The 12,876-nt window shown below is 36.4% G+C and overlaps 1 protein-coding gene across 1 annotated transcript in view; it reads right to left on the bottom strand.

The window, feature by feature from the left end:
• SLCO2A1 (solute carrier organic anion transporter family member 2A1) overlaps positions 1–12,876 on the bottom strand; it is a 99,032-nt gene that overhangs the window by 34,978 nt on the left and 51,178 nt on the right. Inside the window, exons 2-6 of the mRNA XM_053709796.1 lie at positions 7,723–7,860; positions 5,497–5,659; positions 4,835–5,065; positions 4,650–4,748; positions 1,784–1,917 (exon numbers count right to left, since the gene is read on the bottom strand). Of these exons, the coding sequence (XP_053565771.1) occupies positions 1,784–1,917; positions 4,650–4,748; positions 4,835–5,065; positions 5,497–5,659; positions 7,723–7,860 (765 nt within the window). The remainder of the gene's footprint in view (positions 1–1,783; positions 1,918–4,649; positions 4,749–4,834; positions 5,066–5,496; positions 5,660–7,722; positions 7,861–12,876) is intronic.

Genomic DNA, 12,876 nt, shown 5'->3' with positions numbered 1-12,876 from the left:
CTTGGCTAGTAGCTTACGACCTGAAATTTTGAGCCCTGTATATATATATAATAGCCATTTGCAGTCAAATACATGGCCATATACTATATACCTTTGAAACCTTATAAATAATTTCTATTAATATTTATTTGAATATTTTTTATCAGATAGTGTTTATGTGAGTGTAATTGTTTATGTTAATGTCTTTAGGTTGTGTTTGGTGCAACTTTAATTTTAGCCCTAACCCTTTACGCAAGGGGGTAAATTTAACATTGTGCGGGCGGACATGATCCGCTGTAGCGGATCATGTCCATTGCACATCGATAAATGCAGACGGCAGCAGCATTTATCATTGCACAAGCATTTCTAGTGCATTCGCGCTAGCAGGGAGCGGCTAGCAGGGGGTGTCAATCGTATCCGATCTGGCTGATGCTGTTCGCCGCCTCAGAGATGGCGGACTAGTTAAAGAGCAGCGGTTCTTAACTTACATTTCCAGTGATCTGGAAAGTACAGGGTTAGATTGTTAAATCTACCCCAAGGTCTTCAGTCACGCTAACCTGACAAGCACAAATCTAGATTGCGCTCAAGCAAACGCGTTAACATTCAACTTGTAATACACACGCAAGTAAGAGCGGGTGCAATATTTTAATATTGTGCTCACTAACATTAGTGTGTCTGCTATAATCTAGTCCTATATGGGCAAAAGTATGTGGACACCTGGCAATCACACCTATTATATGAGCTTGTTGGACATCCCATTGCAGAATCTTCGGCATTAATATGGTGTTGCTTGGCATAGCAAATGTTGCTGTGAGGCTTGTGTACAGATGCTCAGCCATGGAAACTCATTTTATGAAGTTCTTGTGCTGATATTGCTTCCAGAGGCAGTTTAGGACTCTGCAGTGAGGGGTGCAATAGATGATAGCTGATGGTTCCACTTACATCACAATAATAGCACTTACAGTTGACCGGAGCAGATCTAGTAGGGCAGAAATTTCACAAACTGACTTGTGGCAAAGGTGACATCCAATGACAGTGCCACGTTTAAAATCGCTGAGTTCTTCTGTACAACCAATTCTATAGCCAATGTTTATCTTTGCAGGTTTCATTGCTATGTGCTGGATTTTATGTAACTGTTTGCAATGGCTGTGGCTGAAACACCTGAACTCAATAATTAGTGGGATGTCCACATACTTTTGGCTATATAGTGTATTATTGTATAGAGACACATAGGACAAAATAATAAAAAACTGGTAAATCAAAAATGCTTTATTTGCTATGCTGTTATCATAGAGCACTGGTTTTCAAACCTGTCAGAGCTCCCCAACAGGCCAGGTTTTCAGGATTACCTTGGATGAGAGCAGGTAATATAACCATGTTTACTAATCATCTGATTATTTCCCCTGTGCTCCAGTTCAGATATCTCCCAAATCTGGCCTGTTAGGGAGCCCTGAAGACAAGTTTGAAAAGTGTCATGGAGCCTATTCTTATTTGCCCAGTCTCCCTTGAAAACAGCGTCAAGCTTTAAAGAAACAATAAACACATTGAGATTTTGTTATATAAAAATGTTTAGTTATGTGTAATGAAAACAATATATTTTCATTATATGTTTTTGCTTCATTTTCATGTAATTTAGCTCTGCTGTTGTATCAATGCTAACCCTGCTACATATCTTTACCTTATTGGCTTTAACTGATAACAACTGTAAACCAATGCTTTTTATACTAACATTATGTAAAAGTGATGTTAATTTGTTTAAAAAAATGCTTAGACTTGGCTAATATGTCTTTACCAGGCATATTACCTCATTTCTTATCATGTGTCGTGGAAAGAAGAAATAAGGGATGGAGGTTATAACTAGACATCCTGAGGCAATAAGTAGACCCAGCCACCATGCACCTATCCAGCGAGGATCTGTTGGGGTCAAGTTCACATCCTCTGAAAAAACAAACATGTAGACAGAGTTTTCAGCATTGTGGTGAGGAAATGTGTACAGGAATATGAAATATTTATAGAAAAACAAGCTGTTCTCTTTCTTCCAGCTATAGAATTTAACATCTATTTAATTCTTAAAGGCACATTGCATAACATACATTAAATACATTAATTCATCTCTTTAAAGGGACATTAAGCACAAAATAAATCATTGCTTGAATGATGTTTTCAGAACAAAGAATAGCCTGAGAATAATTTTTACATGTATTTTTTAGAAATGAAGGGCCAGATTAGAAGTGGAACGGTATTTTGCGCTTCTGCTAGAGTGCTAATTTCGCTAGAATTAAACATTTTTTCTTGTCAGATTGCGCTGGTATTGTGAGTTGAAAGTTAAGTTATCCCTCTCACGCTAACCGGATAAGCACAAACAGCTTACTTCTAGCGCAATTAGACTGTGGCGCAAACAATAACCTCCATAGAAGACAATAGAGAAAAAAAGTTTGAAAAAAATATCTGACTCGTGCGCAAACACGACTGCATATTTTCATATGTGCATACCTGATCACATATTTTAATATGCGTGTAACTGATCACATATTATAAAATGCGCAAGCCCAACATGAAAATATGACTATTGCATAAATATGCTTTTAAAATGTTTTCATTGACTTAACGGCAAATGGCTCCAAAACACTTACGTATATATATATATATATATATATATATATATATATATATATATATATATATATATATATATATATATATATATATATATATATATATATATATATATATATATATATATATATGTATACATATGTATTTATGTTTTTATATGTGTATACATGTCTGTAAATACATAAATACATAATACATTAATACATATATACACATATATAGACATAAATAAATATATACACATATATAGACATAAATAAATATATACACATATATAGACATAAATAAATATATACACATATATAGACATAAATAAATATATACACATATATAGACATAAATAAATATATACACATATATAGACATAAATAAATATATACACATATATAGACATAAATAAATATATACACATATATAGACATAAATAAATATATACACATATATAGACATAAATAAATATATACACATATATAGACATAAATAAATATATACACATATATAGACATAAATAAATATATACACATATATAGACATAAATATATATATACACATATATAGACATAAATAAATATATACACACATATATAGACATATATATATATATATATACTGTATATATATATATATATATATATACACATACAAATACATCTTTAGTGATGTATATGTATGTATCTCTATGCTAAAGTCCTTTGCCTGTCTTTATTTTTCTAACACCTGAGATCTCATATCTTTAAACCCTTTTTTTAGTGCAATATTTTTTATTAGATAATGTTATTATGACTGTAACTGTACTTTGTAATGTATTTTTTATGTGTTTCGTGACACTTTTTATTTTTGCAAAACAGTTAACCACAGCTCTGAAATCGCGGTAATGAATCTAGTGTAAATTGTGATTGTGCTCTCAACTTATAATATGAGCGCAATTTTACCTGCGCACAAACGATCGCGAAAACCCTTGAAAAAAAGTTTGCGTGCCACTTATAATCTATCCCGATATTAGTTGTTTAAATATTGAAAAAATGTTTATGTCCATAAAGCAGTGGGCGCCACCATATAGTACCTTCTGTTACCTTTTCTGCTGAGGCCAATTAGGAATGGTTATAAATGGCTGACTAGAGTGTGCAACCAATGACTGTGTGGAATATAGCTGAGTCTGCACTTTAATGTTCAATATTAATTGGAAAGCCCACAATATTAAGAATCAAATGACTAGAAATGAGTACAATATTAATAATGAAAGTATATTTCAAAGTTGTTTTACTACATGTAATAAAACATTTTATATTAATATTTTGAGGTGTTTAATGTCCCTTTAATGATACGGTTCTTGATTGATATACATACATGCATACACACACCCTTGTGTCTGAGTGAATTTACAAAGTATTAAACTGTTAGATCCATTCTGCTATAGTAAATAGAATTATTATAAATATAAGAAAAGCTTGCCACTAATGAACATATACTGTTGCAAATATATATATATATATATATATATATATATATATATATATATATATATATATATATATATATATATATATATATATATATATATATATATATAAAAAAATACCAAACAGGATCCCACACTCACTGCTCCTTATTCAACCTCCGGGGTGCTCTTTAAACAATTGATATACCAGAAGAAATAAGAAAGGCACTCTCCGTATTCTGTAGTGAAATAACTTTACTTAGGTGAACGTTTTCGGGGTCACCACCTTCCTCAGGTCTGAGGAAGGGGGTGACCCCGAAAACGTTCACCTAAGTAAAGTTATTTCACTACAGAATACGGAGAGTGCCTTTCTTATTTCTTCTGGTATATATATATATATATAAATATATATATATATATATATATATATATATATGTTCATACATATATGTTCCCAACATCTTAAGGAAATTGTCTGTAATTACGAATCTCAAAGATTTCTTTTCTTTTTTTTTAACTAGTGATAAAAATATTTATAAAAATAGCAACAAAATAATTAACATTATCATTTAGATACTGACAACACAATTATTACCATTATCATTTAGTTACTCACCAGGTTTGATTCTTCCAATGTCCACAAACATCCTCAACACCATGGAACCCAGAAGATAGCCAAAAGCTGGTCCAAACACAGCAACTGCAAATAGAATGGCTGGGGGAAAAAAAACAGAGGATGAGAATGATGACTACAATACATCACCGTAGCTGCTTCTACTCTGCATACCTGAAGCTGCTTACCAATATACAAGGGAGAGTTATTTGGTTCTGCAAAGTCATCTACATAAGAGATTCCGAAAGGTTGAATAGGAACAGTACCAATCCCAGCCAGAAGTTGCCCCACCACCATTACTGCCCACATGTTGGTAGCCTCTGGGTTGGTTGATTGTGGTGTTTGATGGCCGTGGGTTCTACAGGCAGATGTTCTGTTTTCTTCGGTACACATCTCGGCAATTGCAAATGTTCTATTGCCTGTCCAAAGAAAACAAAGGCTAGTTTGTACAGAGAAAATGTATGTGACAAGATAAAATTATATATGTATGTAGGTTAAGAAAATATATCTAGATACATTGTGGTCACTTTCCAAACACAAATTTCTGTATATAATTGATGGTTTCCAGACTGCTGGCTGAAGGGAAACAAAAGGTAGTTTTTTTTCCAGCTAACACTCTATGAAGTAATCTTACCCTCTTTACAAACAACACCTATGACAATGGTGACAACATCCATTCTTTCTTTAGTACTCTTTAAAGTGTTGTTTTCATACATTGTTGTCAAACTGTGACAGCAAGTTAACTCTGTCTAGTACATACTATGATGAAGAACGGTGATATGTGTGTACATTTTGCCACATTGAAAGATTATGTCTTTAATCAGTTACTTGCCTTGAAGGAGGAACATACCATTGTCCATCTCATTGTAGTTATAATGTCCTGATAGAAAGTGAGGCACTGTCAGAAGGAATGTTCCCAATGCTAACATAAGACCTCCCAGGCCAATTAAACGTGGTCTATGAACTCGACTTCCAAAATAGCTGACAAAGATAATGAGCACAGCATTGCTGATCTGAATGGACAAAAGACAAATAAAGGTCAATGCTTGTCTGGACAATGAACATTGAAAAAGGTTATCTCTCATCTACAGCACTAAGAGAGTTTAGTAAAGAAATAAACACTGAGACAGGTCAGCTCTGATTTAAGCCAAACAGAGATAAGTATTGATCTGTGCCTTAGGCACTAGAGGAATAAATCAGTAAGGGTCTAGTCTGAGAGAGGATTTGGTACCAGTCTTGAAAATGAGTAATGAGAGCAGTCAATACAGTCCTAGTCAGTAAGAGGTCAGCATTAATGTAGGACAGTGAGAACGCAGGGCTAACCAGTAAGCATACAGAAAGGTCAGTATTAGTTTGACCTGTAAAAAGGAAGAGAGTTTACTACTAGTCTCACTGGTCTGTGCAAGAAAGAACAGTAGTAGTGTGGGGAGCAGTGAAAGAGTGATAGGTCAGCAGGGAGATGGGTCAGTATCTGAATGACCTACGAGCTTACAATGATAGAGGTAAGTATCTGCATTACTTGTGAGCATGGAGAGAGGTCAGGATCTGCATTACTTGTGAGCATGGAGAGAGGTCAGGATCTGTATGACCTGTGAGCAGGGAGAGAGGTCAGTATATGTATGACTTGTGAATAGGGAGAGAGGTCAGGATCTATATAACCTGTAGCAGGGCAATAGTTCAGGATCTGTATAACCTGTGAACAGTTAGAGAGGTCAGGGCCTGAATGACTTGTGAGCAAGAAGAGAGGTCAGGACCTGTACGGCTTGTGAGCAGGGAAATAGGTCAGTATCTGTATGACTTATGAGCAGGGAGAGAGGTCAGTATCTGTATGACCTATGAGCAGGGAGAGAGGTCAGTATCTGTATGACCTATGAGCAGGGAGAGAGGTCAGTATCTGTATGACCTAGGAGCAGGGAAAGAGGTCAGTATTTGTATGACCTAGTAGCAGGGATAGAGGTCAGTATCTGTATGACCTAGGAGCAGGGAGAGAGGTCAGTATCTGTATGACCTAGGAGCAGGGAGATAGGTCAGTATCTGTATGACTTATGAGCTGGGAGAAAGGTCAGTATCTGTAAGACCTATGAGCAGGGAGAGAGGTCAGTATCTGTATGACCTATGAGCAGGGAGAAAGGTCAGTATCTGTATGACCTATGAGCAGGGAGAAAGGTCAGTATCTGTATGACCTAGGAGCAGGGAGAGAGGTCAGTATCTGTATGACCTATGAGCAGGGAGAGAGGTCAGTATCTGTATGACCTATGAGCAGGGAGAGAGGTAAGTATCTGTATGACCTAGGAGTAGGGAGAGAGGTCAGTATCTGTATGACCTATGAGCAGGGAGAGAGGTCAGTATCTGTATGACCTAGGAGCAGGGAGAAAGGTCAGTATCTGTATGACCTAGGAGCAGAGAGAGAGGTCAGTATCTGTATGACCTAGGAGCAGGGAGAGAGGTCAGTATCTGTATGACCTAGGAGCAGGGAGAGAGGTCAGTATCTGTATGACCTAGGCACAGGGAGAAACTTCAGTATCTGTATGACCTAGGAGCAGGGAGAGAGGTCAGTATCTGTATGACCTAGGAGCAGGCAGAAAGGTCAGTATCTGTATGACCTAGGAGCAGGGAGAGGGGTCAGTATCTGTATAACCTAGGAGCAGGCAGAGAGGTCAGTATCTGTATGACCTAGTAACAGGGAGAGAGGTCAGTATCTGTATGACCTAGGCACAGGGAGAAAGGTAAGTATCTGTATGACCTAGGAGCAGGGAGAGAGGTCAGTATCTGTATGACCTAGGAGCAGGGAGACAGCTCAGTATCTGTATGACCTAGAAGCATGGAGACAGGTCAGTATCTGTATGACCTATGAGTAGGGAGAGAGGTCAGTATCTGTATGACCTAAGAGCAAAGAGAGGTCAGCACTGGAGTGAGTAATAAGTGATAGTCTAAGCAAAAAAAGCTCAGCACTGACCTGAACATGGAGAGAGATCAGCAGCAATCTAGACAGGGAAAGAAGCCAGCAGAGGACAGAGACCAGAAATGTGTCCATATATTGATAGAATATATCACAGCACACAAATATTTTACTAACCTCATGGATACTGGAGAGAAGGCCAGAATAAAAACTTGAAAGACCAAATCGTTTTTCAATGGTGGTTAGGCTGCTCTTAAAGTAAGCGCTGTACAGGAGCTGAGAGAGCTGTAGAAGAGCGTGGCAAAACACAAACACCTAAATGGATGAAAAGACATGTGCAGAAGTATAAGCCATTTGTTATCTCACTCCCACCAGGCATATGAAAGATGTAGAAAGCACAAACATTAATTAAATACAGAAGCTGAACAGATGACAATATGACCCTCATAATCAAGCCTAGCTGCTTGGGGTGCTACATTGTGTAAAACTATCCTTCCTTATTGACAGCTTGTCCTAACATACAAGATAATATGCAAATATGAAGAGCTACACCACGTGTACAACAGAACAGCATACTTCATGGAAAGAGGTCACTTAAACAGTAGTTCAGCCAATTAAACTCAAAAGTGAGGGCCACATGGTTAATGTGCAAGTGCAAGTGCTGACTAGGTATTCTCTTCAACAAAGAATACCTTGAAAATGAAGTAAATTTGTTAATAAGTAAACTTGCAACTTGTTTTCAAATTGCATTCTCTGTATGAATCATGAAAGCCATGAATCCTGTACTTTTAAAAGACAATGCAACAGCACTCTGAATTTCTAATGAGTAGTAGTTTTTACAGAAAACTTCAATGTTAAATGTACATTCAAGTCAAATTTTAAATGCACATAGATTAATTACATCTTTAAATAGAAACATGTTTGCAGTATGCATCTATTGGCAAAAAATGCTTCTAGTAAAAGTTAACAATGTTTTAGTAATAACATTTTTCTCTGCATGTGCATGTGAAGCATAGCTAAATATTCTCAGTGCACCAGCATTTTATATACTGCAGCTGCTCAGTATGTTCCAGTGGGGCCTGTATCACGTCGCCAATTAACAAATTAACAATTTGAGTCATTATCAGATGGTACAAGCACCTTAGGCTCTCTGAACAAGTGCTGTGTTTAAAATGCTGGTGCACGGTGCATACTTAAAGGGACATGAAACTCAAATATTTTCTTCCATGATTTAGAAAGAGCATGCAATTTTAAACAACCTTTCTAATTTACTTCTATTATCTAAATTTGCTTCATTCTCTTGATATCCATTGCTGAAAAGCATATCTAGATAGGCTCAGTAACTGCTGATTGATGACTGCACATAGATGTCTCGAGTGATTGGTTCATCTATGTGCTTTGATAGTTCTTCAACAAAGGATATCTAAATAATTAAGCAAATTAGATAATAGAAGTAAATTGGAATGTTGTTTACAATTGTATTATCTATATGAACCATGAAAGAAAAAAAAATGGGTTTAGTGTCCCTTTAAATACACTTTTCAAACAGCTCAGCTATGTATATCGCAAAACTGCTTCTATTAAAAACTGAAATGCATCCATGTGGATTCTAATTTTGGCAGGAATCTCCATTTTATTTCATTTTTACTCCCCCTGTATCATGTGACCAGGGTGGATTTGATTGAAATAAAATCGATTCAAATCATGATTTAAATCACAATTTAAACCACTAGATTTAGATCATGGTTTTCATTTTTAGAATATTTGTTTATTTAGCTAAAGAAAAATAGTCATTACCTTTATTAATTAATTCAAATAGTTTTTTTTAACTAAACCAATAACATTATATTCATTTTTAATGCTTGCCCCTCCCTCCTCACACTTAGGTCCTTGTGCAGATCTATTCCACTCCAAACAATCTTCTATTCTGTGAGCTTCTTGAAACTTAGTATGGATTGATTCTGTGTACAAAGATTTGCAGGGGAGCAATGGCATTAAATGAACACTAAAGTCAAAATTAAACTTTCATGACTTACAAATAACATGCAACTTTAACCAATTATCCAATTTACTTATCTTATCTAATTTGCTTTGTTCTTTTGGTAAACCAATGGTGAAAAGCCTGCATAGGTAGGCTCAGAAGCGATACACTACTGTGAGCTAGCTGCTTGTCACTGCCTCACCCCATGTGTTTAGCTAGGCCGCAGTAGAGCATTGCTCTCCTTTAACAAAGGATACCAAGACCACTAAGCAAATTTGATATAGTAGTAAATCTGAAACTAGTATGCTCTATCTGAAACCCAAACGTTTTATTTCATGAGTATGTCCCTTTAAGGTCTATTTCTCAACTATATATGTTTATTTGTAACATTTTTTGCTGTGAAGAAAGGAACAAATATATATATATATATATATATATATATATATATATATATAAAAACTCTGGAACTATCTATCTATTTATATATATATATATATATATATATATATATATATACACACACACAGTCATGAGTCATATTTGGGTGTGCATGTCATTTGCATATTAATGTGGAACAAGTGGTAACAGGGCAGCCAAAAACAATATATGAGAAAGCCACTCAGATGTGACTCAGTATTAAAAATGAGTGTGCTGCCTTTCACAGTGACCCTAAGGCTTCGTATTTCTGCTATTCAATATAGCTAGAGGAATTCATTCAGCAAGTGGTTTACTTTATTACTTTATTAAAGCTGATTAAAGGCACAATACAATAGTGCCCTTGCAAACTACATTGTCCTGGTATAAATACTACTTACTACTGGATACTTCTTAGGTCTGTGCATGCTCCTGAATGCTTGGGCAGTGGGTAAATATAAGTCATGCACGTGCAACAGCAGGTACCAGTGGGATGATGAATGTGCATATCCCTCTCTGTGCTCTCTGTTAAAGTTGCTGACATTGGCACATGCACAGGACCCACCAGATTCTAGCACTCATATTTTCTACCTAGTTAGACTCATATAATAAGTCTTATAGAGGGCTTGGAGACAGGGACAGAACTAGCAATGGTGCGGCAAGTGCAGTTGCACCAGGGCCTAAGTGCTGAAGGGGCCCATAGCAGCCAGTCTTTCTATACATAGGTGTGTGCAGCATGTGTCCTAATGCAGGGGAGCCCTTTATTAGTGCAGATTGCAATTCCTTCAGTCCATCCATCCTCCAAATCGTTATACACAGCAGCATGTATATTATTACTACTGAGTTGCCTTTGGGGGGCCCAAAAAATGTGCACCAGGGCCCTCTATTGAGTAAGTCCACTACTACTTGGAAATATCTTAATATTCAAGCAGGGATGCTAAAGGAATATACAGTAATTTAAAATATATTGTTCTGAGGGTTAACTACAAAACTGTAAAAATAAATAAAAGTTTCATGTACCTTTAAGGTTTTGGATTCCATAACAATAGGTGCCCCTTGTATATAAACCCAATCATGTGTTCCTCTGAACTTTACTGGGGGGTTTTCAAGGCATAACATATAAAAAAATATAAAAATATGACTGAAATCTGCAAAGATGCTGAAAAAAAAAAAAGATAAAGTCAGCTTCAGAGCAGCAATGCACTACTGGGAACTAGCTGAACATATCAGGCCAATAACAGGAGACCTGTTTGTAGACACCAATCAGCAGCTAGATCCCAATATTGCATTGCTGCCCCTGAGCCTAGGTAGGTATGCTTTTCAACAAGAAATTCCAATACATAGAATTTGATGGTAGATAAGAACCAAAGGCCCATCAAGTCTACCCATATTACATGTTACTGTTTTCTTAGGACAGCCTTATGCATGTCCCAGGCATTTTTTTTTATTATTTTACAGTCCCTGTGTTTACCACCTCAACTGGAAGTTAATTCCATGAATCTACCACCATTTCTGTAAAAAAATGCTTTCAGGTTTCATGTTATTAAGTGCCTTCATATATTTGAAGTTTTAAATCATGTCACCTCTTTCCCTTCTCTTCTCTAAACTATACATATTTATATAATAGAATCTTTCTTTGTATGTTTTATATTTTAGACCATGTATCATTTAATTTAACTTTTTTTAAGTTTATTTATATCCTTCTAGACATATGGGGGCCGATTCTCCTTAACTCCTTAACATCTAGTCTGCTTAAGACCGCTTCTCCTTAACTCGTCTGCCACCTCTGAGGCGGCGGACAGTAATCAGCTCGATCGGATACGATTGGTTGATTGACACCCCCAAGGAATATTTGTGCAATGATAAATGCCGACAGTGTATGCTGTCAGCATTTATCGATGTGCGGCAGACATGATCCGCTACAGCCGGTCATGTCTGGCCGCACAATGGTAAATCGCCCCCCTGGTCTCCAGAACTGTACACAATATTCCAGATGATGCCTGTAACATAGCATAAGAACACTGCTATATCTGCTATTAATACCTCTCCCAATGCAACTAAGTATTTGACTGGCCTTACTGGCTGCACTGCTGCATTGTCTACACATTTTAAATCATCTGAAATAATAATTCTCAAGTCCCGTTCCTCTTTAGTTAGTCAGTAATGTACCATTGACTATAATTGGGATATTTTTTGGATCCTATATGCATAATTTTGCTCTTGGTAATATTACATTTTAGATCCCAGTTATTTGCCCAGTCCTACAGTTTTTTAATTTCACTGCTCATTTGATCTACCCACCTGGAACATCAACTCTGTTACAAATGTTTGTATCATCAGCAAACAAGCAACCCTTCCCCTGGAGCCCACTTCCAATATCATCAATTAACAAATTAAGCAAAACAGGCCCAAAACTGACCCTTGGGGAATACAACTAAGTAAAATTGTAATGTTTCTTAAAATGTCATACTCTATCTGAATCATAAAGGCTTAATTATGACTTCCATGTTCTTTTAAACATTATTTCCTTTCAGGTGTGGATTTGTGAGTTATGCAATTCTAACTTTGCATATGATATGGGCTAGAAATTCCTCTGCTGTTTCAGTGTTTAAGGAAGTGAGTCAGGAAGAGTGTGTGCAGTAGAGACCTGCTTCCCTGGCACCCCAGGGGGTGTTTGATGTCTCAGTTTCAGAGACGGATGTTTTTCTATTCTGGGTTCTGTGGGATATCGCAGACAGCAGAAAAGAAATCACAAACATATTTAAACCATGCAAAATTAAGAAAAGCAGAAGGAAATACAGGACCTGCCAAGGAAGGACCACACCAGAGATGGAGGGAAAGAAAAACACTCCAAGGTTGAAGATAACCACTGCTGTCATAACCGTGATTCAACAATCCAAACAAAATATAGCTGGATAAAGCAATGTGTGCTATAG

The sequence above is a fragment of the Bombina bombina genome, chromosome 4 (assembly GCF_027579735.1).
Source record: "Bombina bombina isolate aBomBom1 chromosome 4, aBomBom1.pri, whole genome shotgun sequence".
In the NCBI taxonomy this organism is placed as follows: domain Eukaryota; kingdom Metazoa; phylum Chordata; class Amphibia; order Anura; family Bombinatoridae; genus Bombina; species Bombina bombina.
The sequence above is the reverse complement of the archived record's forward strand: the minus strand, read 5'-3'. Positions and strand labels throughout refer to the sequence as shown.